We start from the raw sequence: 27,307 nt of genomic DNA on the forward strand, positions 1-27,307 counted from the left end.
ACAAACTGCTTGGCTTAATTCAGTAATCTCTTCTCCTCAGTTACTCAAGTCTTGTTAGGGAATTAGAATATAAGATAGCATTTAAATCCAGCACTCAGGAGGCTGAGATATGAGGATCTCTGAATTTAAGGCCATCCTGAGACTACAGAGTGAATCCCAGGTCAGCCTGTGGTAGATGTCTTACCTCAAATAAACCAAAATAAATAGTAACAGCATTTAAAGAAAGCATTACTATATGGATTGCTTCATTCATTATCTCTCTCTCTCTGCAAATAATAAAATTATTTTGAAAAGACTATTGTATATGATCTGACCTTGTTAGAAACAAAAAATGTGTTTTTTAAGATTACCAAGATTATATACATTTGAATATATACTTAATAGTAACTATTAATGTTGTGTTGCAAAATGTATTTTCTAATATGTTCAATATTGGAAATGATAACATGCACATAAGGTTACTATTTTATACCCCAACACTTTCTCTATTCTACTTTTTCTATGTGTACACATGTGTGTTTATGAGTATACATGCTTGTGTATTCATGTGGGTGTGTGTAGGCCAGAGCACAACCTTGAGTGTCCCTCAGGAAATACTATCCATCCTTCAAAATTATTTTTCTGGGCCTGGAGAGATGGCTCAGCAGTTCAGGCACTTGTTTGTCTGTAAAGCCTAATGACCCAAGTTTGATTCCCAGTACCCATGTGTGATGGTTTGATTCAGGTGTCCCCCATAAACTAAGGTATTCTGAATGCTAGTCTCCCCAACGGATGGCAATTGGAAATTAAAGCCTCTTGGAGGCAGTGTGTTGTTGGGGCCAGACTTATGGGTGTTATAGCCAGTTTCCCCTTGCCAGTGTTTGGCACACTCCCCTGTTGCTATTGTCCACCTTATGTTGGCCAGAGGGTGATGTCCACCATCTGCTCATGCCATCATTTTCTCCTGCCATCGTGGAGCTTCCCCTCAAGCCTGTAAGCCAAAATAAACCTCTTTTTCCCAGAAGCTGCTCTTGGTTGGGTGATTTCTACCAGCAATATTAAACTGACTGCAACACTATGTAAAGCCTGATGCACAGTGGCACATGCGAATGGAGTTCATTTGCAATGGCTGGAGGCCTGGGACCCTGGTGCACCCACTCTCTCTTCCCTACCCCCTGCTTATAAATAAAGAAAATATTTTAAAATTATTTGTGCTTTAAAATGTACTTATTTCTCTGTGTGTGCATGGGCACATACATGCTATGGCCTGAATGTGGAGGTGTTGAGACACCGTCTCTTGCTGCTGCAAAGAAAGAGCCCCTGATTCTTCTACCTTTGCCTTCCATTGTCTTAGGTGCACTGGGCTCACAGACATGCTTTATATCTGGCTTTATGTGGTCCTGGGGAAATGAACCCAGATCAGCAGGCTTTCCATGTCTTTAACTACTCAGCCTCCCTGAATCACTATCTTTGAGATAGGGTCTCTCATTGGCTTAGAACTCACCAAGTAAGCTAGACTGACTGGCTAGCGAGCCCAAAGACTCTATCTACCTGTCTCTCCGCAAGCACTGGAATTACATGCTTCACTTAAAAAAAAAAATTTTGTTTTACAAACTCCATACAATATACCATGATCACAGTCCCCTCCTACCTATCCCCTATTTTTTCCCTCTCAGATTCCCCCTCCTCTAAATCCCTTCTTTCTAACTTGACTTTTTGTTTTAATGTGGGTTCTGGAGGTTGAACTCATGCCCTCATGTTTTCAAGACAAGCAGCACTTTACTAAAAAATCTCTCTCTAGCCCTTCCTTTTTTCCTTATCAGTTTTCTCTTCCCCTTCCTCTCCTCCCATGAGGGGTGTGTGTGTGTGTGTGTGTGTGTGTGTGTGTGTGTGTGTGTGAAGTCTTCTTTTGTGTACCCCTGGGCCATTGGAATTAGCTCTGTGCTTCATCCATGCATTCTGGCCTCAGCAGTTTAGAGCCATGCCTTTTCTTCACCTGACCTGGCAAGAGCAAACAGGCTAGCTTTCAGGACAGCCTCTGTCTTGTGACAAGGTGCTATATGTTTTCCATCACCATGTCTGTTTGCTGGGTTTTGGCTTTTGACTCTGGGTCTTGAGTGGAGGTGGAGAGAAGTGGGCGTGCTGCCCTTCCTCCTCTAGAGGGAGCCAAGGCCGCCAGAAGTGTCTCAGAAAGCATGCTGCACTTGACACTTCTAGATTCTGTACCGGAGTGAGATGGCTCTGGAAGTCTTCCACAGGGTTACTTTAAGCTAGACTTGGATCAAGCCCAGGTACTCTTCTCTCAGGGGACAGGTAGAGACTCCTTCCCATCCCTCTGCTTTCGTTCAGACCTTCATCTTGCTTCTGTCATGCCATCCCTATTGCATTGTTACATTGTCTTATCCTGTGGCCTGCATATGATACATCACGCTACATTTAGTTCTGCTGTGAAATTGTGAAGGGCCCCACACTTCCCATTCACACCAGTCCCCGCACTTGAAGCCTCCGGTCTTTGCTGTGGGAGTAGCATTGCTAAAACTGCTATAAACACTCTTCAAAATCAGCCCTTGTCTAGCCCCATGTCTTTTTTTTTTTTTTTTTTTTTTTTTATTTGAGAGCGACAGACACAGAGAGAAAGACAGGTAGAGGGAGAGAGAGAGAATGGGCGCGCCAGGGCTTCCAGCCTCTGCAAACGAACTCCAGACGCGTGCGCCCCCTTGTGCATCTGGCTAACATGGGACCTGGGGAACCGAGCCTCGAACCAGGGTCCTTAGGCTTCACAGGCAAGCGCTTAACCGCTACGCCATCTCTCCAGCCCAAGCCCCATGTCTTTTCTGTGTGCTCTTCACCTGTTGCTGTTCGAAGTCCCTCAGGTGCCTCAAGCCTCTGCAGTTTGTGATCCTGGTGAACCTCATTCCCACATCTCAACTTGTTGAGTAATCTCTATAGGTTTTTAAAAAATATTTTTTTTACAAGCAGAGAGAGAGAGAGAGAAGAGAGACAGAATAGGCATGGAAGGATATCTACCTGCTGCAAATGAACTTAAGATGCATGTGCCACTTTGTGCATCTGGCTGTTCAAGGGTACTGGAGAATTGAACCTGAGCCCTTTGGCTTTACAGACGAGTGCCTTAACCATTAAGTCATCTCTCCGGCCTTCTATAGGTTTAAAAATGCGAAAGAATTGGGCCTGATGGCTTGGGGTGTGATATATATGCTCTTGCCTGGCATGTGTGAGGCTCTGGGCTCATCCCCAGCTCTAAGAAACAACAGCAGATCCACCAGACTGAAGTCTCCAACTGCTCCTAGTCACACTTGGTTTGCCTTGTCTCCTTTGAACAAGAGCTTTTTGGGAAGATTGGGCAATATGTGACTTCAGAATAATGGCACTTTCCCCATTTTTCTTTCCTCTTCTCTTCCTCCTCCTGTGAGACATTGTCTCCCTTTGTAGCCCAGTCTGGCCTGGGGCTCACTATCCTCCCATGTCAGCCTTCTGAGGGCTGTGCTATAGCTGTGCACCACTGTACCCTGTGAAGTAATATCTCTGTCCTTGTTAAACTAAATGTTTTCTCAATCGTCAGTGTTCGTTCAGACATGCACCAAGTGTTTGTATGGCATTCAGTTATCTGTCAGGCACCAAAGATAACTGCATTGATCTACTTGCCTGCCTGTCCTCCTCATTGAACTTTACTAGCTAGGGGAGGTAACTTCTAGAGTTCTAGAAAAGAGCTTATTATTTGTACACCTCAGAAGATGTGTGTGTGGTGTGTATCCACCTTATTAAACTTTTGTGGATGGATGGGAATAGGACCAGGGCTGTGGTACTGAACAGGCCATTGAAATACAGGGCCACAGAGAGCTTGGAAGTTCCTCCTTGTGTTCCAGTGATTGTTTATTAAGAGATGTGGACACCACACAGATCCTGCCCAAGGGATCTGAAAACGTATTCATACCAAATTTATACACGAATGTCCACCACAGCATTATTCATGACAAACGAAAAGGAGAAATGTTGCTGGGGTACTCTGGTGGAGTACTTGTGTGGCATTTGTAAGGCCCTGAGTTTAAACCTCAGCACTCCTGAAAAAAGAGAAATTAGAATTGATAAAATGTTCATTAACTAATTAATATATTTTTAAAACTGTAATACGTATGTGATAGAACTTTATTACTTAAAATTATAAAAACAAACATAAATATATTATTTATTTATATATAAATGTACATGTAATGAATATTAATCATAAAAAGAAGTGAGGTATAGATACTAGTTCAGCATCGGAGAGCTTTAAACTTGGAAAATACCATACTAAGTGAAAGAAACCAGAAACAAAAGACCACATGTATGTGATGACATTTATAGGAAATGCCCATATGGGCAAATAGAGATAGAAGATACTCATGGCAGTGTAGAACAGAGGATTTAACCTGATAATTTGTCTGCTGAACTCAACTGGTAGCTTGTACATGTGGCACACTGTTTAAATTAATGTAGAAACAGCTTTTCTTTGAAGTGGTTTTTAAACTCACATCCTTTTTAATGAACTTGGCAGTCGGCTTATAGTGCCAAGTGGCATTTACAGCTGTGTCATCGGGTGCCATCTGCTGATGTTGAGGCTAAGGGCTCATAAAAGAAATAACCTGATTGTTGTGTTATGCAACATTCTTTTTATTTTATCTTTTTAACTTTTTGGAGACAGGGTCTTGCTTTGTAGCCTGACCTCAAGCTCACGATCCTCTTGCCTCAGCCTCAGTGCTGCAGGGTGCAGTTTTGAAGCCCAGTGGTTGGTACCCTTTCCCTTGGGTCTTTCTGGCAATGGCCGCTCCTGAGGCTCTCAAGTCTCACTGCACTGTGGCTGATGACCTGTTCTTCCACCACACACTGTTGGAGGCTCAGTCCCCAGGCTGTGGTTCACCTCCAGTGCTTCTTGCTGTTAGTCAAGAGTGTGTAAGTAAAGCTTTCCCCTACTTTCACCAGCAGGTGAGGTCTTGCTATGTAGCCACACTGGCCTCAAACTTTCAGTGATCCTCTTGAGTGCTAGAATTAGAAGCTTGTATCACTACACCCATCTTAAGACTTTCTTTTGAGTGTCTCTTTTTCTTTAACAGAAGTTGGTGATGTGGCAAAGCAGTACCTAGAGAAAGGACTTTTGGTTCCAGATCATGTAATCACTCGCCTAATGATGGCAGAGCTGGAAATCCGGAGCAGTGAACACTGGCTACTAGACGGTGAGTGGATGATGAACAAGCTGGACTTCCAGAAAGAGCCTTGTACCTTTGTTCTTGTCAACCTGGAAACCCTGTGGTGAGGTATCTTAGTTTCCTGCCTGCTGGCTATCACCATAGAAATGCTGACTGAGTGGCTAGTATTGCCTCAGGCTCTCTAGTTTCCACAGCAAAGTCATACTGCATATAACTGACCTTGAGCTAGAGGCTTTTTCATTCCTGAGGCTGATAAAGTATACAACTGTAAATACTCAGTTTTCAGCTGGCAGATCAGTAGAGATAGAAGATCTGGAAATTGTATATTCAGTATGTAGGTGGTAGTTATAAAATGTATAGCCTTGAGTGTGGTAATGCCTGTGGTCACAGTACTTGAGAGTACTGAGGCAGGAGGATTGCTGCAAGTCTCAGTCAAGCCTGAGCTACATAGTGAGTTCCAGGCCACTGGGAGTGAGATCATGTCTTGAAATTAAAAATAAACAAAGGCTTTGAGTATACTTAGATCTAGCTATTTTCTTCTGCATTTCTACTTAAGGATATACCTGCAATTATGTTTATTTCAGCTTTTAAAATATATTTATTTATGAGAGAGAGAATAAGAATGAGAATAGGTGTACTAGAGCCTCCTGCCACTGTAAACTCTAGACACATGAATCACTTTGTGCATCTGGGGAATTGAATCAGGCCATCAGGCTTTGCAAGCAACTGCCTTTTATCACTAGGCCATCTTTCCAGCCCTATTTCGGCTTTTCGGCCTTTTCTGGAAATAGTAAGACATTACTTTTTTAAGGTGCTAATATCACATATAAGGAGTCAGCTGTATAAAGATGTGCAATTAGCTATGCACACTAAGATAATATAAATTTATGGTTTCCCAAGGATATTCAGGAGAAAATTCCTATTGTTTTGATGTGAGGAAGTACTAAAATAATTTATTTTCATTTTTTATTTTTTGAGGCAAGCTCAACAGACTGGCCTTTTTTTAAAAAATTTTATATTATTATTTATTTATCATTAATTTCATTGTTTTATTTTGAGAGAGTATGGGCACACCAGGACCAGACTGGCCTTTTTTTATGAGAGAGAGAGAATTGGTATGCTAGGGCCTCTAGCCCCTGTAATCGAACTACAGACACTAGTACCATATCTCCAGCCCCATTTTTATTTTTTTATAAGAGAGAGAGGAAGAGAGGGAGAGAATTGGCATGTCAGGGCCTCTAGCCACTGTAATCAAACTCCAGATGCATGCACCACCTTATGTGCGTGTGTAACCTTGTGCATGTGTCACCTTGTGTGTGTGTATGGCTTAGGAGGATTCTGGGAGATCAAACCTGAGTCCTTAGGTTTCGCAGGCAAAGCACCTTAACCGCTAAGCCATCTCTCCAGCCACGGAATGATTTTATGAAAGAAGTGAGTAGGTGGATAGTCCTCAGGTGGAAGAACAGAGGATAGGAGAGATGAATTTGGGGGAGGGTGCATAGGGTCAGTGTCATTTTGTAAGATGAATTTGTATAATTTTAGTGAACTTAATAAGCTGTGCTGAATGATCATACCTGTGTTAAATTCATCTAGAAAGGTGGCTGGTGTAGTAATTGGGAGTGTGAGCAGTAATTGGGAGTATGAGCATGGGTCCTGGTGCCAGACCACTTATCTTCAGTCCTTGTTCTTACCTCTTCCTGCTGTAGAGCCTTGCACAGTCACCTTACCTCCACGTGCATCTTATTCCTCATGGCACATGACTGAGGAAAGAGTTTGTAAGGATGCAATGAGTCTATGTTCAGTGCTTAGACGAGTGGCAGATTAAGTGCCGTGAGACTGTCACGATTAGCTGTGACTGGTGTACAGGTTCTGAATTTTCTGAGTGTGACTACATAAACTGTTAAGTTCAAAAATAGTTTTAGAAATATTCAGGCATGAGGGTTGAAAAGTGAATCATTTATGGAAATGTTTATATATCTCTTTAAAATGCTTGCTTTTGGGAGAATAGCTGAAGTCATTTTATATCACAAGCCTGTTTTAGGGAAGTGCGTCAGTCTTCCAACTGAGCTAGTTTGCATCTTTCTCCTTGAAAACCCATCTGCTCACTTGCAGTTGTGATTTCTCTGTCAAGCTCTGGCATCAGTCCATTTGGATTGCAGACATAAGGACTCCTGGTTCCTATGTTCAGTGTTAGACTCCCTGTGCTGCAGTGCTTCGTGGAGGACGTGCTTGCCGATGCGCTAAGGTGATGACTGTGTAGAGGCTGGGCACGGAAGGGGTTCTGGATGACAGATGACTCACTTTGCTCAGTACAGCTGTGGAGAGGCTTTCTGCTGGCAGCGGGTACAGTAGCTGTAAGCCAGGTGGGATGGGGAAGTGGTAAGTGCTCTGTCTGGCTTGGCCAGCTCTGTCCATGTTAAAAAGTAGAAACACTGGGGCTGGAGGGATGGCTTAGCAGTTAAGACATTTGTCTGCAAAGCCAAAGGACCCAGGTTCAATTCCACAGGACCATGTAAGCCAGATTCACAAGGGGACACACGTGTCTGGAGTTTGTTTGCAGTGGCTGGAGGCCTTGGCGTGCCCATTCTCTCTCTCTCTCTCTCTTCCTTTCTTTCTCCCTCTTTCTCTCTGTCAAATAAACAAAAATAAATTAAAAAAAAAAGTAGAAACACTTTTTCCCTTTTGAGACAAGGTCTTGCTCTGTAGTACAGGGTGGCCTTGAACTCATGGCAGTTCTTCTGTTTTAGCACCCAGTCAGAAGTCATTGTGCTGGGCTTTCAAAATACATTTGGTTCCCCATTCAGTTTTCATTGCTGTAACAAAATAACCTAAGCTAAGTAACTTGTAAAGGAAGAAGCTCAAACTCATTTCGGTCCAAGAGCATGGTGAGGGCCCCTTGGCTGCATATATGTTGGTATAAAAGCACAGGGAGAGATAGATATCACCACGTGACTCAAGAAGCCACTGTGGTGGTAGCTATCTTCAAGTAAAGGAGCAACTCCCTCTTGAGAGGCTGGGGCCCAAAACCACCACATTAGTCCCTTATAGGGCAGACCACCACTCCTGTGACTTGCCACTAGGTTTTACCTCTTAAAAGTTTCCTCAGTCAGCCAGGCATGGTGGTGCACGCTTTTAATCCCAGCACTCAGGAGGCAGAGGTAGGAGGATTGCCATGAGTTCGAGGCCACCCTGAGACTCCATAGTGAATTCCAGGTCACCCTGGGCTAGAGTGAGACCCTACCTTGAAAAACCAAAAAAAGAAAAAAAGGTTTCCTCATGTTCCAGGTCAGCCTGGGCTCTAGGGAGATCCTGCCTCAAAAAACATCATCAACAACAGAGCAGGGTGTGGTGGCGCACACCTTTAATCCCAGCACTTGGGGAGGCAGAGGATCGCAGTGAGTTCAAGGCCACCCTGAGACTATAAGGTGAATTACAGGCCAGCCTGGGCTAGAGCAAGACACTACCTTAAAAAACAACAACAGAAAATCAACAACAAAAAAGAGCCTGGCTGGTTGATGATGCACATCTTTAAGCAGAGGTTGAAGGATCACTGAGAGTGCAAGGTCAGCCTGGGATAGAGTGAGAAAAAAAAAGGCTTCTTCCATTGCCACACTGGAGACCAAACTGTAATGAGGTGCTAAGGATCCAGGAAAGTCCTTGGACCCCAAGCTCTAGGTTTGTTTCCCATTTTAGTCAAAGAATTGAATAAAAAAGAAAACTGAGCCGGGTGTGGTGGTGCACACCTTTAATTCCAACACTCAGGAGGCAGAGGTAGGAGGATTACCATGAGTTCAAGGCCACCCTGAGACTCCATAGTGAATCTCAGGTCAGCCTGGGCTAGAGTGAGACCTTAACTTGAAAAACCAAAAAAAAAAAAAAAAAAAAAAAGAAAGAAAGAAAACTGAGAAGGATAATTATTAAATTATATTTATTGAGGGAAGTACAGAGCCAAGGAAAGGCACCCATGTGGCTAGGGATCCCATGTGAAGGTCCCGGGGAAAAGATCATGGAAAGAAAAGAGCAAGTTCAAGGAGCTCCTGCCCTGTGGGGAGCTGGAGGAGATGAAGAACCCATGAGGAGAGTAAGAGCTGGGCCAGGACCTAGGCCATGCCCCAGCCAGGGAAAACCCCACAGCTGTATGTTCCCAAGTAGTCAGAGGGCCTGCCCTACCCTTGCAAAGGTAGTTATCACCTAATGGAGGTGGGCTGTCTTCCTGCTCAGATGAACCAGAGAGAGAGCTGGTTGGTTAGGTCTAGGGGCTGTTTCAGAAAGAGGTTAGCTCTGGCACCAAGTGCCAGGGGCTGAACTTGACCAACTACAATGTTTAAATCCTGTGAAAAATCTTCCTCCCAAGTGGGGTCCTGACTGCTTGTGGAAAAATAGGTCTGGGGTACTAGGCAAGCTATAAGAAGTCAGATCATCTTTGATTTCTAGCAAGTGCAAACTTTCCTGTGCTTTTCACCTTCAGGGGTCCAGTCACCCTAATTGTACCCCTCTCAAGTCCTTGGTACATGAGCCTTTGGGGGACACACATAGTCCATATCAAAGTCAGCATTATATTTCATGGAAAGCAGCCTTACATTTTAGATTTTATAAGAGGCATATAATTTAAGCTTTTATTTAGAGGGAAAGATAATTTCAGACCAGGACTTTATAAACTTTTTCCACTGACAATACCTTCTTGCCCAAGAAAATTTTACACAACCCTGGGTATGTAAGTTTATAAAAAGGGTATACATGTCAAACATTTACTGGTTAAGAAATCTATTTTTATTATTATTATTATTATTTTCTCTGTTAAGCCCTGTGGAAGTATAGGAAAAGGTGCCACAGGACAGATGAGACATGGGAGAAAGAGCTCTGGAAGGTATGGGTAGAGGGCTCTTTGACATGGTGGGGAGGACAAGAAAGGCCACTGTCAGGCAGAAGAGCCCCGTGGCTCCTCAGAGGGTCAGTCATGAAGAGAGGAGTTGTTGCTGCACAGCAGGTTTCCTGGCACAGTCATGGATGCGGCTTCCAACACACCCCCAACGCCGGCCACAGAGCTCCACACTGTGTGACAGCCAAGCCCCATGAACTTGCAGCTGTGTCCATGTCCCTTGAAAAGGCACTGGTTTGGAAGCTGCAGTGAGGAGCAGATAAGGTCAGTTGATATGGGACTGGCAAGCTGCCAAGGCTGCCCTCTGTGTTTAGCTCAGTAGCTGAGGATTGCTTCTGACCATGAGGGTGTGGAGACAGAGAAGGTGTGTTTTCAGGGGTGAGGGGCAAAGATAGGAGAGCTGCTCCCACTGCAGGAAAGACAAAAGGGCATTTGTGTGTGTGTGGGGGGGGATAATTGTTAAAATAGTTTTCAGTATACAAATAATTTTATCACTTATTAAGCCAAAAGCAAAGTTGCCTACTACTGAGAATTACATCTTGGCTGAATATTGACATTGCAGGAGGTCAGTAGTTTTCAGAGTTAATGGATACTTTGGTTTTGTGATCATTAGTCCTGAGAGCACTTCTTTGTATAGCTGTGTAGTACATAGTGGCACAAGAATGTTTAGGGCCATTTCAGAAATCACTGGAAATTCTGTCCTAATCCAATGCCAAACTCAAGTCAGCAACTCAAATAGCAGTTTTTGAATTCAACATCTAACACAATCCAATCCAAAGCTTTACTCATTTGATACCTACATGCTGAGAAATGATTGTGTTTTCCATGATGAAACCATTATGTTTCTTAGAAGAACAGAAAACAGGTCTGTATAGTAAACTGCAGTTTTCTGAGAATGTTCGCACGTGTAATCCCAACAGTTGGGAGGAAGATAGGGAATTGAAGAATATCGTGGATATACATTGATTTCAAGGCACACCTGACCAGATTGGACCATACTCTTAATTTATTCCTGTCTGCACATTGTTGGCTCTAAGTAATTCTCTGCTGCCATTGGTAATTTTTTTTAAATTTAATTTGAGAGCGACAAACACATAAAGACAGATAGAGGGAGAGAGAAAGAATGGGCGCGCCAGGGCCTCCAGCCACTGCAAAGGAACTCCAGACGCGCGCGCCCCCTTATGCATCTGGCTAACGTGGGACCTGGGGAACCGAGCCTCGAACTGGGGTCCTTAGGCTTCACAGGCAAGCGCTTAACCGCTAAGCCATCTCTCCAGCCCCCATTGGTAATTTTTTATACACTTCACTTTGTAGTAGAAGTGTGTGTGTGTGTGTGTGTGTGTGTATAAAATATATATACATATATATACATATATACTTTTATATAAATATACATATATATTTTTTATATTTTATATAAATATACATATATATATATATATATATATATATATATATATATATATATATATTTTTTTTGCTTTTTCTCCCCAGGCTGCTTTGGCATGGTTCCTATGCTGGAAGTCTCTTTTGTCTCTTTAACATATGTTTTGTTTTCCTGAAGAATCAGTATCTTGTTGGATTTTTGTTGATTTAAACAAGTGCTGTAGCAATGTAGCCAGGACAGTGTTTCCTAGGTGGGTGCATCTTTTACTTTGTTTTAAAGATTTGAAAACTTGTAGCAACTTGGGACAATAATTATAAAACCTTAGATCTATGGTTTACTTTTTCTTTTTTCTCTTTTTTTTAATTTTTAAATTTTTATTAACATTTTCCATGATTATAAAAAAATATCCCATGGTAATTCCCTCCCTCCCCCCCTGACACTTTCCCCTTTAAAATTCCATTCTCCATCATATAACCTCCCCATCTCAATCATTGTACTTACATATATACAATATCAACCTATTAAGTACCCTCCTACCTTCCTTTCTCTTCCCTTTATATCTCCTTTTTAACTTACTGGCCTCTGTTACCAAGTATTTTCCTTCTCACGCAGAAGCCCAATAATCTGTAGCTAGGATCCACATATGAGAGAGAACATGTGGCGCTTGGCTTTCTGGGCCTGGGTTACCTCACTTAGTATAATCCTTTCCAGGTCCATCCATTTTTCTGCAAATTTCATAACTTCATTTTTCTTTACTTCTGAGTAGAACTCCATTGTATAGATGTGCCACATCTTCATTATCCACTCATCAGTTGAGGGACATCTAGGCTTGTTCCATTTCCCAGCTATTATAAATTGAGCAGCAATGAACATAGTTGAGCACATAATTCTAAGAAAATGAGATGAGTCCTTAGGATATATGCCTAGGAGTGCTATAGCTGGGTCATATGGTAGCTCAATCTTTAGCTGTTTTAGGAACCTCCACACTGTTTTCCACAATGGCTGGACCAGACTGCATTCCCACCAGCAGTGTAGAAGGGTTCCTGTTTTTCTACATCCCCGCCAACATTTCTGATCATTTGTTTTCATGATGGTGGCCATTCTAACAGGAGTGAGATGGAATCTGAATGTAGTTTTAATCTGCATTTCCCTGATGACTAGTGATGTAGAACATTTTTTTGGATGCTTATATGCCATTCGTATTTCTTCCTTTGTGAATGCTCTATTTAGCTCCATAGCCCATTTTCTTTATATTTTAAAGAATTTTTTTTAATATTTTTTTGTTCATTTTTTATTTATTTATTTGAGAGTGACAGACACAGGGAGAAAGACAGATAGAGGGAGAGAGAGAGGATGGGTGTGCCAGGGCTTCCAGCCATGGCAAATGAACTCCAGACGCGTGCGCCCCCTTGCGCATCCGGCTAATGTGGGACCTGGGGAACCGAGCCTCGAACCGGGGTCCTTAGGCTTCATAGACAAGCACTTAACCGCTAAGCCATCTCTCCAGTCCCATAGCCCATTTTTCGATTGGCTTATTTGATTCCTTATTATTTAACTTTTTGAGTTCTTTGTATATCCTAGATATTAATCCTCTATCAGATATATAGCTGGCGAAGATTTTTTCCCATTCTGTAGGTTGCCTCTTTGCTTTTTTCACTGTGTCCTTTGCAGTGCAAAATCTTTTTAATTTCATGAGGTCCCAATGATTAATCTGTGGTTTTATTGCCTGAGCAACGGGGGTTGTATTCAGAAAATCTTTGCCAAGACCAATATGTTGAAGAGTTTCCCCTACTTTTTCCTCTAGCAGTTTCAGAATTTTAGGTCTGATGTTAAGATCTTTAATCCATTTGGACTTAATTCTTGTGCATGGCCAGAGAGAAGAATCTATTTTCATCCTTCTGCAGATATATATCCAGTTTTCCCAACACCATTTGCTGAAGAGGCTATCTTTTCTCCAATGAGTATTTTTGGCATTTTTATCAAATATCAGGTGGCTATAGCTACTTGGGCTTACATCTGGGTCCTCTATTCTGTTCCACTGATCTACATGTCTGTTTTTGTGCCAGTACCATGCTGTTTTTGTTACTATAGCTCTGTAGTATAGGTTGAAATCAGGTATGGTGATACCACCAGCCTTATTTTTGTTGCTGAGTATTATTTTAGATATTCGAGGTTTTTTGTGATTCCAAATGAATTTTTGGATTGTTTTTTTATTTCCATGAAGAAAGCCTGGAATTTTGATAGGGATTGCATTAAATGTGTAGATTGCTTTAGGTAAGATTGCCATTTTCACAATAGTGATTCTTCCAATCCAAGAACAAGGGATGTTTTTCCACTTTCTAGTGTCTTCTGCAATTTCTCGCATGAGTGTTTTAAAGTTCTCATTGTAGACAATCTTCCTTGGTTAGGTTTATTCCAATATACTTTATTTTTTTTGATGCAATTGTGAATGGGAGTGATTCTCTGATTTCATCTTCAGTGCGTTGTTAGCATATATGAAGGCTACTGATATCTGTGTATTTATTTTGTTTCCTGCTACATGTCTATAGGTATTGATCAGCTCTAACAGTTTGCTAGTACAGTCTTTAGGGTCCTTTATGTATAGAATCATGTCATCTGCAAATGATGATAACTTGATCTCTTCCTTCCAATTTGTATCCCTTTTATGTGTGTCTCTTGCCTTATTGCTATGGCCAAGACTTCCAGAACTATATTAAATAAAAGTGGGGACAGTGGACACCCTTGTCTTGTTCCTGATTTTAGTGGAAAAGCTTCCAGTTTTTCCCCATTTAGTAATATGTTGGCTGTAGGCTTGTCATAAATAGCCTTTATTACATTGAGATATGTTCCTTCTCTTCCCAGTCTCTGTAGGACTTTTATCATGAAGGGATGTTGGATTTTGTCAAATGCTTTCTCTGCATCTAATGAGATGATCATGTGATTTTTGTCCTTCAACCCATTTATATGATGTATTACATTTATAGATTTGTGTATGTTGAACCATCCCTGCATCTCTGGGGTAAAGCCTACTTGGTCACGGTGAATGATCTTTTTGATATACTCTTGTATTCTGTTTGCCAATATATTGTTGAGAATTTTCGCATGTATGTTCATGAGGGAGATTGGTCTGTAATTTTCTTTTTTTTTCTATCTTTGCCTGGTTTTGGTATCAGGGTGATGCTGGCCTCATAGGAGGAGTTTGGTAGAATTCGTTCTTTTTCTGTTTCCTGGAAAAGCTTAAGAAGCAATGGTGTTAGCTCTTCCTTAAAGGTCTGGTAAAATTCAGCAGTGAATCCATCTTGGCCTGGGCTTTTTTTAGTTGGGAGATTATTGATAACTGTTCAGATCTCCATGTTTGTTATAGGTCTATTTAAGTGATTAATCTCATTTTGATTTAACTTAGGTAGGTCATATAAATCAAGGAACTCATCCATTTCTTTCAGATTTTCATACTTTGTGGAGTATATGGTTTTATAGTAGGTCCCTATGATTTTTTGAATTTCTCTGGAATCTTTTGTGATGTTACCGTGTTCATCTCTGATTTTATTAATTTGTGTCTCTTCTCTCTTTCTTTTGGTCAGATTTGCTAAGGGTTTATCAATCTTGTTTATCCTTTCAAAGAACCAACTCTTTGTTTCATTAATGCTTTGGATTGGTTTTTTTTTTGTTTCTATTTCATGAATTTCTGCCCTAATCTTTATTATTTCTTCCCGTCTACTGACTTTTGGTTTGCCTTGTTCTTCTTTTTCCAAGACTTTAAGGTGAAACATTACTTGCGACCTTTCTAATTTCTTAATTTAGGCACTTAAGGCTATAAATTTACCTCTTAGAACTGCCTTCATTGTGTCCCAGAGATTTTGATATGTTGTGTTCTCATTATCGTTTGACTCTATAAATTTTTTGATTTCCTTCTTGATTTCTTCATTGACCCATTCATCATTTAGTAGTGTATTGTTTAGTTTCCATGATTTTGTGTATGCTCTATATATAGCCTTTCTTGCTACTGATTTGTAGTTTAATTCCACTGTGGTCAGATAGAATGCAAGGAATTATTTCAATTTTCCTGAATTTGTTAAGATTTGTTTTGTGTCCCAATATATGGTCTATTTTAGAGAATGTTCCATGTGCTGCTGAAAAGAATGTATATTCTACAGCCTTTGGATGAAATGTCCTGGATATATCTGTTAGGTCCATTCCTTCTATGACCTCATTTAGTCCAAATGCCTCTCTGTTTATTTTTTTGGGATGACCTGTCAATTGATAAGAGTGGGGTGTTAAAGTCACCCACCACCACTGTGTTTGGTATTATCTGTGACCTTAGTTCTAATAGTGTTTGTTTGATGAATTTGGGAGCCCCCATGTTACGTGCATATATGTTTTGGATTGTAATGTCCTCCTGTTGGAGTGTGCCCTTAATCAATATAATGTGACCTTCCTTATCTTTGTTGACTAACGTTGGACTGACGTCTACCTTGTCAGATACTAGGATAGCAACCCCTGCTTGTTTTCTAGGCCCATTTGCTTGAAACACCGTCTTCCAACCTTTCACCCTAAGATAATGTCTATCCTTTGTAGAAAGGTGAGTTTCTTGGAGACAACAAATTGTAGGATCCTGCTTTTTAACCCAGTCTGCAAACCTATGTCTTTTGTTTGAGGCATTGAGGCCGTTGATATTAAGAGATATTATTGAAAGGTGTGTATTTATGTTTGTCTTTATTTATTTATTTATTTATTTTTTTGGTTCTGGTTCTACCTTTGCTCTCTTGTGTTAAGTATTATTTTAATATTGCTTGTTTTTTTTCTAGGTTCCTTATATGTGTGCTTTTCCTTTTCTTCAGCATGGAGGATTCTATCAAGTATTTTCTGTAGAGCTGGTTTTGTCTTCAAATACTCCTTTAACCTACTTTTGTCATGGAATGTCCTTATTTCTCCGTCTATTTGAATGGATAACTTTGCAGGATAAAGTATCCTTGGTTGACAGTTGTTATCTTTCAGAACTTGGAATATATCACTCCAAGCCCTTCTGGCTTTAAATGTTTGTGTTGAATAATCTGCTGTAATCCTGATGGGCTTGCCTTTTTAGGTAACTTGATTTTTCTCTCTAACTGCTTTCAATACTTTTTCTTTGGTTTTTGTGTTTGGAAGTTTGATTATAGTATGGCGAGGAGAGGTTTTTTCCAGGTTTTGTCTGGCTGGGGTTCTAAAGGCTTCCTGTATCTGCATTGGCTCCTCTTTTCCAATTTAGGGAAATTTTCTTCTATGATTTTGTTGAAGACGCCTACTATGCCTTTGGAGTGGAATTCTTCTCCTTCTACTATGCCCTGAATTCTTATATTTGATCTTTTCATAGTGTCCTGAATATCTTGAAATTCCCACTCATACTTTTCTATAAGTTTGTCTTTCTCTTTGTTGGACTGTATTAGATCTGCCACCTGGTCTTCTAGCTTAGATATTCTGTCCTCTCCTTCATCCATTCTACTGGTGAGATTTTCTACAGAGTTTTTTATTTCATTAACTGTGTTCTTCATTGCTGTTAATTCTGACTGGTTTTTCTTTATTATTTCTATTTCCTTATTTATGTCTTGTATTGCCTTCTTTATTTCATGAAATTGGTGTCCTGCATCTTCTTTGATTCCTTTGATTTCCTCTTTGATTTCTTCTTTGATTCTTTTGATTTGTTTTTTGACCTCTTTGAACATATTTACAATCATTCTTTTGAACTCTTTCTCAGGCATTTCTTCTAACTCTTTCTCACCGGAGGACATTTCTGATGCATTAATACTTTTAGGTGGATTTATATCATCTTGCTTTTTAGTGTTTTTTGTGTTATAATGTATATATTTTTGCATTTTGGATTAAGTTAAAGCTTGGATTTTCTAGCTAGCTGGGTATTCTTAGCTGTATCACTTGATTTGATGTTATATATTTTCAGGTAGGAGCTTAAGGTGTTAGGTGTGGCTCTTAAGACTCTCAGAGTAACTGCAAAGGTATTCCTAGGGGTTGAGTTTCCCTGCTATGGGAGTGTTCAAGTAGGCTGAGTGGGATAAAATACAGGTAGATTCTAAAATTTAACTAAACACTGTAAACATTCAATCAAAAACAGCCCCAAGTATGCATGCAAGTGTAGTTATTATAACTAACAGATCCTCTATCAACAAAGAGGTTAAGATTTCTTGTGTGTTGAGGGATCCAAGTCAGCTTGCGACCAAGTGAGACCCTTCCCTGGTGCAATCCCAGTTACCTTGGATGATTTTGGTCTCAGTCAAGTTGCTGCCTGGGTTGTCGGGCTACTGTTCTGCTTTCTGGAGCTGGGCACTGGCTTTTCCTGTGGGGCAACCCGAGCCTGGCAAGTGTGGCCCTGCAGATCAGCACCCCCGCTGCTGGAACTGCTGCTGCTGTAGCTGCCACTGCTGGAGCCACCCCTGCCACTGAAGCTGTGCTGCTGGCCCCATCGCTGCTGCTGCCTTTGCTGCTGCTGCTGTAGCTGCCACTGCTGTTGAAGCTGCTGCTGCTGGGTCCACTGCCGCTGCTGCCACTGAAGCTGCTGCTGTAGGATCTGCCGCTGATGCCGCTCCTGGGTCTGCTGCTGCTGGGTCTCACGCTGCTGCCGCTAGTGGGTCTACTGCTGCTGGGGCCGCTGTTACCGGTGTCTGAGCCGCTGATGTTGCTGCTGAACTCTGCTCCTGCTTGCGTCCTGCTGTCGGCCCAAGTTGGCGTGGCTGGGTCCCGGGATGCTACTCTGTTTGCTGGAGCTGGGCTCAGGCGGTGGGGGAGGGGAGGGAGCCTCAGCTGCTCCGGTTCTCTCGCTGCTCCACGTGTTCTTCTACCTCGCGGTCTGCTCCTCCGTTGCTCACTGCCGCTCTCGCTTCACTTTCCTGAGTTGCGGAGAGTGCCGGTGTGAGTGGAAGCTCCCGCACCTGGCTTTTCCTGCAGCTGGAGCCCAGTCTGGCGGCTTTCTGGTGCATCACTGCCGCCGCGGTTGGCAGAGCTGCCGGGGCCTCTTTGCCGGCCAGTGCGGGCTCTGGATGCTCTGGATCTCTTCTACTTCTCCACTGCCACTTCAATTTCCTATACACCTTACTTTTTAGTAAAAGTGTGTATTTTGCTGAGTTTTTTTGGTCTTTTTTTTTTTACCCCCTAAGCTGCTTTGGCCCTGGTACCTACACCGCCATCTTAACTGGAAGTCCTCTTTTTTTTTTTGAGGTAGGGTTTCACTCTAGCCCAGACTGATCTAGAATTCACTATGTAGTCTCAAGGTAGCCTCCAACTCATATGATCCTCCTACCTCTGCCCCCCAGCTGCTGGGATTAAAGGCATGTGCCACCATGCCCACCTATGAGTCTACTTTCTAATGTAGTCACAAAGTATCTGAATATTCTCAAGTGAAATAATTTGTAGACATATACTTGATTTCCAGTTAAATAACATGCTGAGAGAGAATCAAGAACTTCATCAAGGTACACGTTAACCTTCAAGGGGACTAGCAACATTGGTTGAATTACATAGGAAACGACCTGTTCAATGGGAATATGAAAAGAGCCATTTAAAAAAATATTTTATTTACTTATTTATTGCAGAGAGAATTTGAATGAATGTATAAGAATGGGTGTGCCTGGTCTTCCAGCCACTGCAAATGAACTCCAGACATATACACTACTTTGTGCATCTGGCTTATGTGGGTCCTGGGGAATGGAATCTGAGTCCTTAGGCCTCACAGGAAGTACCCTAACTGCTAGCCCATCCTTCTAGTCCTGAGAGAGACGTTTTGATTAACACTTGACCTAAAATTTTATTTTATTTTTCTCCTCTTTTCCCTTTCCTTCTCCCCTCCCTCCCGCCTTCTCTGGTGGTTGCTCACCATTCCTTTCATAAGCTTCTGGGCATTTCTCCTGTCTCTGCCTCCCTCCTTGTCAGGTCAGGGGTACAATGGGAATATAGAAGTCTTCCACAGCTTTTGGCTTTTTACCTGGGGGTCTAGGGATCCAAGTTCAGGCCCCCAGTTGAGCAGCCAAGTGTTTATCCACTGATGTCTTTCCTAGCCCACATCTTTGGTTTTGAAAGTTTTTTTTGTTTTGTTTGTTTTGTTTTGTTTTGGAGCATCTTCCACTTATCAATCTGCTGCTTACTGATCAGTGCAGAGTGTGGCACTTTCACCTGCTCCTTCATCGGCATCTGGAACACAGTGTCATGTGCTGCCTCACTGTATGACACTGATGGAAGCTGCTTGAGAGGGGATATAGAGGTCAGAGCCTGCACAAACAGCCTTTAACTAAGCAGGTAGGGTGACATAAGACAGGACAGAGAAGAGGCTTATATAAAGCAGGCATGGTTCCTTTTGGCTTTCTAAGCTGCTGTGAACAGTTTGAATTTCCTCTCTAACAGAGGCTGGTAAATGCCACCTGCTTCCAGCTGCAGCCTGACCCAAATGATTAATGGTAGGAGCAATAGCTGCGATTTGTAACCTAGCTCTTGGTTCCCTACAGCTAGGAATAGTTGAGTGGTCAAAAGCACCCTTCTTGGCTATAGACTTTAATGGAGGTGGGAAGGAGCTAATGTGGCCTGGCCTTATTTTTTAGATACTTTTTTTTTTTTTTTTTTAATTTGAGAGAGAAAAAAACGGGAAGGGGCTGATGTGGCCTGGCCTTATTTTTTAGATACTTTTTTTTTTTTTTTGGTTTTTCGAAGTAGGGTCTCACTCTGGCCCAGGCTGACCTGGAATTAACTCTGTCATCTCAGGGTGACCTTGAACTCATGGCAATTCTCCTATCTCTGGCTCCCGAGTGCTGGGATTATTTTTTTAATTTGAGAGAGAAAAAAACAGAGACAGTAAGTATGGGCATTACCAGGACTTTCTGCCGTGGCAAAGAAACTCCAGACATATGTGCCATTTTGGGCATCTGGCTTTTTGTGGGTACTAGGGAATTGAACCCAGACTGTCAGGCATTGCAAGCAAGCACCTTAACCACTGAGCATGTCTCCCTCCAACCCATGGTATGGCTTTTTTTTTTTTTTTGAGGTAGGGTCTCACAGTAGCTCAGGCTGACCTGGAATTCAGTATGTAGTCTTACGGTGGCCTTGCACTCGTGCTTCCCAAGGGTTGAGATTAAAGGTGTGCACCACACCACCATGCTTGGCGGGCCTGGCCTTTTAACCAGGTGTTAAAAGCCAGCCAGATATGGGCTGCTGTTCTTCGGAAGTGTCCACTTCTTTCCACAAAGCAGAATGTGACTGTGGCCCTCCCTGTGAGTGAATACTCTCCAAGTCAGAAAAGTAGACATGTGGCTTCCATTGCCCAGCTCAGCAGTTGCGATGGCATGACTGCTTTCATTGCTCTCCTTCAAGCTCTTACTATGGCTGGGGTGAATCAGGTGCCAGGGGCCAGCCCTATGTGAACACACCAGTGAGGGCTTTAGCAGCATCTCTGTGCCTGTGAATCTGGGGTCTGCGAACCTACCTGCTGGTCCTGTGAGTAGTGGTGCAGCTGAAAGAGTCAAAGAAGTTTCAGCTTTCCACCTAGAGTGACAGACAACAGCTTTTCCAGTTAAAGGACAAGGGGGAGGGGTAAGGACAGCTTGGTAAGGAAGAATGAGACAGAAAGTGTATTTCTGATAAATCATGCCAAGTACCAAAGGGAGAAATCAGGCACTTGTGCTTAATGTGATCTTCACTTTAGCTACCTGCATTTCTGCTCAGTGGTAATTACTGGAATAGATACTTAGTTGGAATTGGCTACTTGGGAGACTAGCATCTCTCTCCTTCCCTTCTCCTTTTCTTCCCTCCACCTCTCCTTCTCTCCCCCCTTTCTCTTTTTTTCCCCTTCCTCTTGAGTGTTAGTATCATAGGCACAAGCCAGCTCTTCCAGCTATAATTCTCTCCCTAGAGATTTGTAAAAACATTTTATTGATAAGATCCATACATATACACAATAATCCCCAACCATAATGACCATACTCCCCTCCAACCACTCTCCTTTGTCCCCTCCCTTATCTTTCTTTGCTAAACTCCTTCTTTTTAACTAGTTTTTTAATACTTTTATTTATTTATTTGCAAGGAGGAAGGGAAAGAGAAAATGGCCATGCTAGGGCCTTTAGCCACTGCAAATGAACTCCAGATGCATGCATTACTTTGTGCATCTGGCTGTACCCACTTTGTGGGTACTGGAGAATCAAACTCAAGTCATTAAGGTTTGAAGGCAAGTGCCTTAGCTGCTAAGCCATCTCTCCAGTCCCAGTCCATCTTTTATTTTGGTATCTTTTTAAAGAAAATACGTGTAATTCATTCCTTCTCTCTTTAATTTTGGTTCTTCAAGGTAGGGTCTTGCTCTAGCCCAGGCTGACCTGGAATTCACTATATAGACTGGGCTTGAAATCACAGCAATCCTACTACCTCTACCTCCCAAGTGTTGGGATTAAAGGCATGCACTACCATATCCAGCTTCTCTCTCTTTTCATTTTTTAAGTTTTCCAGGTAGTGTCTTCACTCTAGCCCAGGCTGGCCTCACAGCAATCCTCCTACCTATGCCCATTGAATGCTAAGATTAAAGGGATGCACCACCTTGCCCAGCTCCAGAAGATAGCTCTTTCTACTTTGTAAAACATAAAGGAACAATAATGGTACTAAAAACAGAATGAAAAAAAGGCCAGGACAAGACATCAGCTGGGATTAAAAGTGTGTCCCACCAAACCCAGCTGTGTAATTCTGTTTTGAAACATTTTAAATGCTTACATCTGTTGATCAAGTTTGTGTGTGCATCTGGTTAACTGGCATCTGTCTATAAGGCATCGCACTATGTCCTGAACACCTCAAGAATGAACACTGCTTAACCCTGAAGGCATTCTTAGTTCTCATAGGGGTTGCCAACCACCTTGTTCAGTAGGATGTGTCATGCTGGAGTGTCACAGTCTCGTTTGGGTCATCAGTGTAAAGAGTAATAGCCTGGTCAGCCCTCTCTCTTTCTCTGAATGTGTACATGTGCATACACATGTCAGGTGCTGAGTATTTAATTCAGGGCCTCATTATTTGCTTCGTGTTGGGTTCCAGAAAGGGTTATTTTACTTAGAGAGTGGGTTTTCTATCCCAAGGTTTCCCTGAATCACATTTAATCCTGTCATTAGGGATTCCTCTCACAAGACAATATTCTAACAATTCAGTGTACCAGGGGACTGAGTCTCATTCAGTTTCAAGGATATATCTTTTAAGGGATCTTGGTCCAGGATATCAAATGTTAATAGATACATTAGAAAGCAAACTGCCTACATTTATTTCCTCCAGTCTATGAATGTCTCATGCCAGTTGTGGAGGCATTCTTTTATTTTTTAATTTTCTAAACTTTTTTTATTGACAGCTTCCATACTTACAGACAATAAACCATTATAAGCCCTCCCCTATCCCACTTTCACTCTTCACAAATCCACACTCCATCATATCCCCTCCCTCTCTCCATTAGTCTCTCTTTTATTTTGCTCTTCTTTTTCCAAGGCTTTAATGTGAAGCATTAAGTCGTTCACTTGCGACCTTTCTAATTTCTTAATATAGGCACTTAAGGCTATAAATTTACCTCTTTGAACTGCCTTCATTTTGTCCCAGAGATTTTTTTTTTTTTTTTTTTTTTTTTTTGGTTTTTCAAGGTAGGGTCTCACTCTGGTCCAGGCTGACCTGGAATTAACTCTAGTCTCAGGGTGGCCTTGAACTCATGGCAATCCTCCTACCTCTGCCTCCCGAGTGCTGGGATTAAAGGCGTGTGCCACCACGCCCAGCTCCAGAGATTTTGGTATGTTGTGTTCTCATTATCGTTTGACTCTATAAATTTTTTGATTTCCTTCTTGATTTCTTCATTGACCCATTCATCATTTAGTAGTGTATTGTTTAGTTTCCATTTTTGTGTATGCTCTATAGCCTTTCTTGCTACTGATTTGTAGTTTAATTCCATTGTGGTCAGAGAGAATGCAAGGAATTATTTCAATTTTCCTGAATTTGCTAAGATTTGCTTTGTGTCCCAACATATGGTCTATTTTAGAGAATGCTCCATGTGCTGCTGAAAAGAATATATTCTGCAATATTTGTATGAAATATCCTGTATATATCTGTTAGGTCCATTCCTTCTTGACCTCATTTAGTCCAGATGCCTCTCTGTTTATTTTTTTCTGGGATGGCCTGTCAATTGATGAGAGTGGGGTGTTAAAGTCACCCACCACCACTGTGTTTGGTGTTATCTGTGACCTTAGTTCTAATTGTGTTTGTTTGACAAATTTGGGAGCCCCCAAGTTAGGTGCATATATGGTTAAGATTGTAATGTCCTCCTGTTGGAGTGTGCCCTTAATCAATATAAAGTGACCTTCCTTATCTTTCTTGACCAATGTTGGACTAAAGTCTACCTTGTCAGATATTAGGATAGCAACCCTTGCTTGTTTTCTAGGCCCATTTGCTTGAAACACCATCTTCCAACCTTTCACCCTAAGATAATGTCTATCCTTTGTAGAAAGGTGAGTTTCTTAGAGACAACAAATTGTAGGATCCTGCTTTTTAACCCAGTCTGCAAACCTATGTCTTTTCGTTGGGGCATTGAGGCCGATGATATTAAGAGATATTATTGAAAGGTGTGTATTTATGTTTGCCATTTTTTTTTTTTTTGTGGTTCCAGTTCTACCTTCGCTTTCTTGTGTTAACTGGTATTTGAGTATTGCTTGTTTTTTCCAGGTTCCTTATATGTGTGCTTTTCCTTTTTTCAGCATGAGGGATTCTATCAAGTATTTTCTGTAGAGCTGGTTTTGTCTTCAAATACTCCTTTAACCTGCTTTTGTCATGGAATGTCCTTATTTCTCCATCTATTTGAATGGATAGGTTTGCAGGATAAAGTAACCTTGGTTGACAGTTGTTATCTTTCAGAACTTGGAATACATCACTCCAAGCCCTCTGGCTTTTAAACTTTGTGTTGAATAATGTGCTGTAATCCTGATGGGCTTGCCTTTTTAGATAACTTGATTTTTCTCTCTAACTGCTTTCAATATTTTTTCTTTGGTTTGTGTGTTTGGTAGTTTGATTATAATATGACGAGGAGAGGTTCTTTCCAGTTTTTGTCTGGCTGGGGTTCTAAAGGCTTCCTGTATCTGCATTGGCACCTCTTTCCCAGTTTGGGGGAAATTTTCTTCTATGTATTTGTTGAAAACGCCTACTATGCCTTTGGAGTGGAATTCTTCTCCTTCTACTATGCCCTGAATTCTTATATTTGATCTTTTCATAGTGTCCTGAATATCTTGAAATTCCCACTCATACTTTTCTATAAATTTGTCTTTCTCTTTGTTGGACTGTATTAGATCTGCCACCTGGTCTTCTAGCTTAGATATTCTGTCCTCTCCTTCATCCATTCTATTGGTGAGATTTTCTACAGAGTTTTTTATTTCATTAACTGTGTTCTTCATTGGTAGTAATTCTGCTTGGTTTTTCTTTATTATTTCTATTTCCTTATTTATGTCTTGTATTGCCTTCTTTATTTCATGAAATTGGTGTCCTGCGTCGTCTTTGATTTCTTTGATTTCCTCTTTGAGTTCCTCACTGAGCCCTTTGATTTGTTCTCTGTCTTCTTTGAACATATTTACAATCATTCTTTTGAAATCTTTCTCAGGCATTTCCTCTAACTCGTTCTCACTGGAGGTCATTTCTGATGCATTAATACTTTTAGGTGGATTTATATCATCTTGCTTTTTATTGTTTCTTGTTTTATAATGTATATATTTTTGCATCTTGGATTAAGTTAATGCTTGGATTTTCTAGCTACCTAGGTATTCTTAGCTGTATCAATTGTTTGATGTTATATGTCTTTAGGATAGGAGCTTAACGTGTTAGGTGTGGCTCTTAAGGCTCTCAGAGTATCTACAAAGGTGTTCCTAGGGGTTGAGTTTCCCTGTTATGGGAGTATTCAAGTAGGCTGAGTGGGATAAAATACAGGTAGATTCTAAAAGTTAACTGAACATTGTACCCATTCAATCAAAAACAGCTCCAATTATGTATGCCAGAGTAGTTATTATAAGGACCAGATCCTCTATCAACAAAGAGGTTAAGATTTCTGGTCTGTTGAGGGATCCAATTCAGCTTGTGACCAAGTGAGACCCTTCCCTGGTACAATCAATCCCAGTTACCTTTTTGGATGATTTTGGTCTCAGTCAAATCGCTGGCTGGGTTGTTGGGCTGCTGTTCTGATTTCTGGAGCTGGGCACTGGCTTTACCTGCGGGGCAAACCAAGCCTGGCAACTGTGGCCTTGCAGATCGGCACCCCTACTGCTGGGTCCACCACTGCTGATGCTGCTGCCACTGCTGGATCCTCTGCTGCTGCTGCTGGATCTGCGACTGCTGCCTCTGAAGCTGCTGCTACTGGATCTGCCACTGCTGGGGCCGCTGCTGCTGGTGCCGGAGCCGCTGATGTTGCTGTGGGACGCTGCTCCTGCTTGGGTCCCGCTGTTCGCTCAAGTTGGCGTGGCCGGGTCCCGGGACCACTGCTCTGTTTGCTGGAGCTGGGCACAGGTGGTGGGGGAGGGGAGGGAGCCGCAGCTGCTCTGGTTCTCTCACTGTTCCAGGTGTTCTTCTACCTCGTGGTCTGCTCCGTTGTTCACTGCTGCTCTCCCTTCACGGTTCCTGAGTTGCGGAGTGCGCCGGTGTGAGTGGAAAATCCCGCACCTGGCTTTTCCTGCGGCTGGAGCCGAGCCTGGCGGCTTTCCAGTGCGCTGCCGCTGCCGCTTTTGCCGGCCTGTGCGGGGTCTGGATCTCTTCTACTTCTCCACTGCCGTTTCTATTGCCTATACACCTCACTTTTTAGTAAAAGTGTGTATTTTGCTGAGTTTTTTTGGTCTTTTTCCCTCTTAGGCTGGTTTGGCATGGTATGTAAGCTGCCATCTTAACCAGAAGTCCCTGTGGAGGCATTCTTGATTGACAGATCTCAGTGGGGTTTTGTACTCACATGCACATGTAGCAACCCATGTAGCCAGAGAGTGGCTGGGCCACAAATAGTCCAAAGTACAAACCTGACCACACCTTTTCTGACACTAATCTTTTTTTTTTTTTCACTATTTAAAAAAATTTTTTTTTATTGACAACTTCCATAATTATAAACAATATCATGGTAATTCCCTTTCTCCCCCCCCCCTCACTTTCTCCTTTGAAAGTCCACTCTCCATCATATCCCCACCCCCTCTCAATCAGTCTCTCTTTTATTTTGATGTCATAATCTTGTCTTCCCATTATGATGGTCTTGTGTAGGTAGTGTCAGATACTCTGAGGTCTTGGATATCCAGGCCATTTTGTGTCTGACACTAATCTTTAAGACAGATCAACATTGTGACCCACTTTTGGAGCCCTTGCTTATATAACAAAATGACAGTCATCCTCCAAGGCCCATAATATCAAAGATCTGTAACAATAGCTCAAACTCCCTTCGTGTATGTGGTGGGGGTAACCTAGCCTATTCCCAGGGTCTCTGTGACCACTTCAGAGTTTAGGACACCAAACTTACTCTGAAATGACTCTTTTAAGGCCTATCACTTCTAACTGACTTTGTTATTTTTATGGTTTTTATGTTTTGTCTCTGTGATGCTTAGTCATGATCCAAAAGTCAAGTCATGCCTTACTGTTCCACACCCACTTCTGTTTCTATCATTGATTCTTTTCCTCATAGTACCCCTGGAATCCTTATTTCTTTCTCCACCTTCTCTGTCAGAATTCTCCGCCAGTTGTTCAATTTTGGTGTTAATTTGACTCTGCAGGGCCTCTGTCTACTTCTGTAAAAGCTCCCAACCTAGTCCCCGGCTACCTCCCACTCACAGTGGTCCTCCCATCTCTCTCCTAAGTGCTGGGATTAAAGGCATGCCCATA

General features: G+C 42.0%; 1 protein-coding gene across 2 annotated transcripts in view; it reads left to right on the forward strand.

Moving 5' to 3' along the window:
• The window catches only part of Ak4 (adenylate kinase 4), an 86,124-nt gene that overhangs the window by 38,385 nt on the left and 20,432 nt on the right, over nucleotides 1-27,307 (forward strand). Inside the window, exon 2 of one of the 2 annotated variants that reach the window (XM_045149405.1) lies at nucleotides 5,091-5,207. In XM_045149405.1, the coding sequence (XP_045005340.1) occupies nucleotides 5,091-5,207 (117 nt within the window). Of the gene's footprint in view, nucleotides 1-5,087; nucleotides 5,208-27,307 lie in introns of both variants that reach the window. The other variant, XM_045149403.1, reaches the window with a different exon arrangement.

Source organism: Jaculus jaculus, chromosome 5, assembly GCF_020740685.1.
Source record: "Jaculus jaculus isolate mJacJac1 chromosome 5, mJacJac1.mat.Y.cur, whole genome shotgun sequence".
In the NCBI taxonomy this organism is placed as follows: Eukaryota; Metazoa; Chordata; class Mammalia; order Rodentia; family Dipodidae; genus Jaculus; species Jaculus jaculus.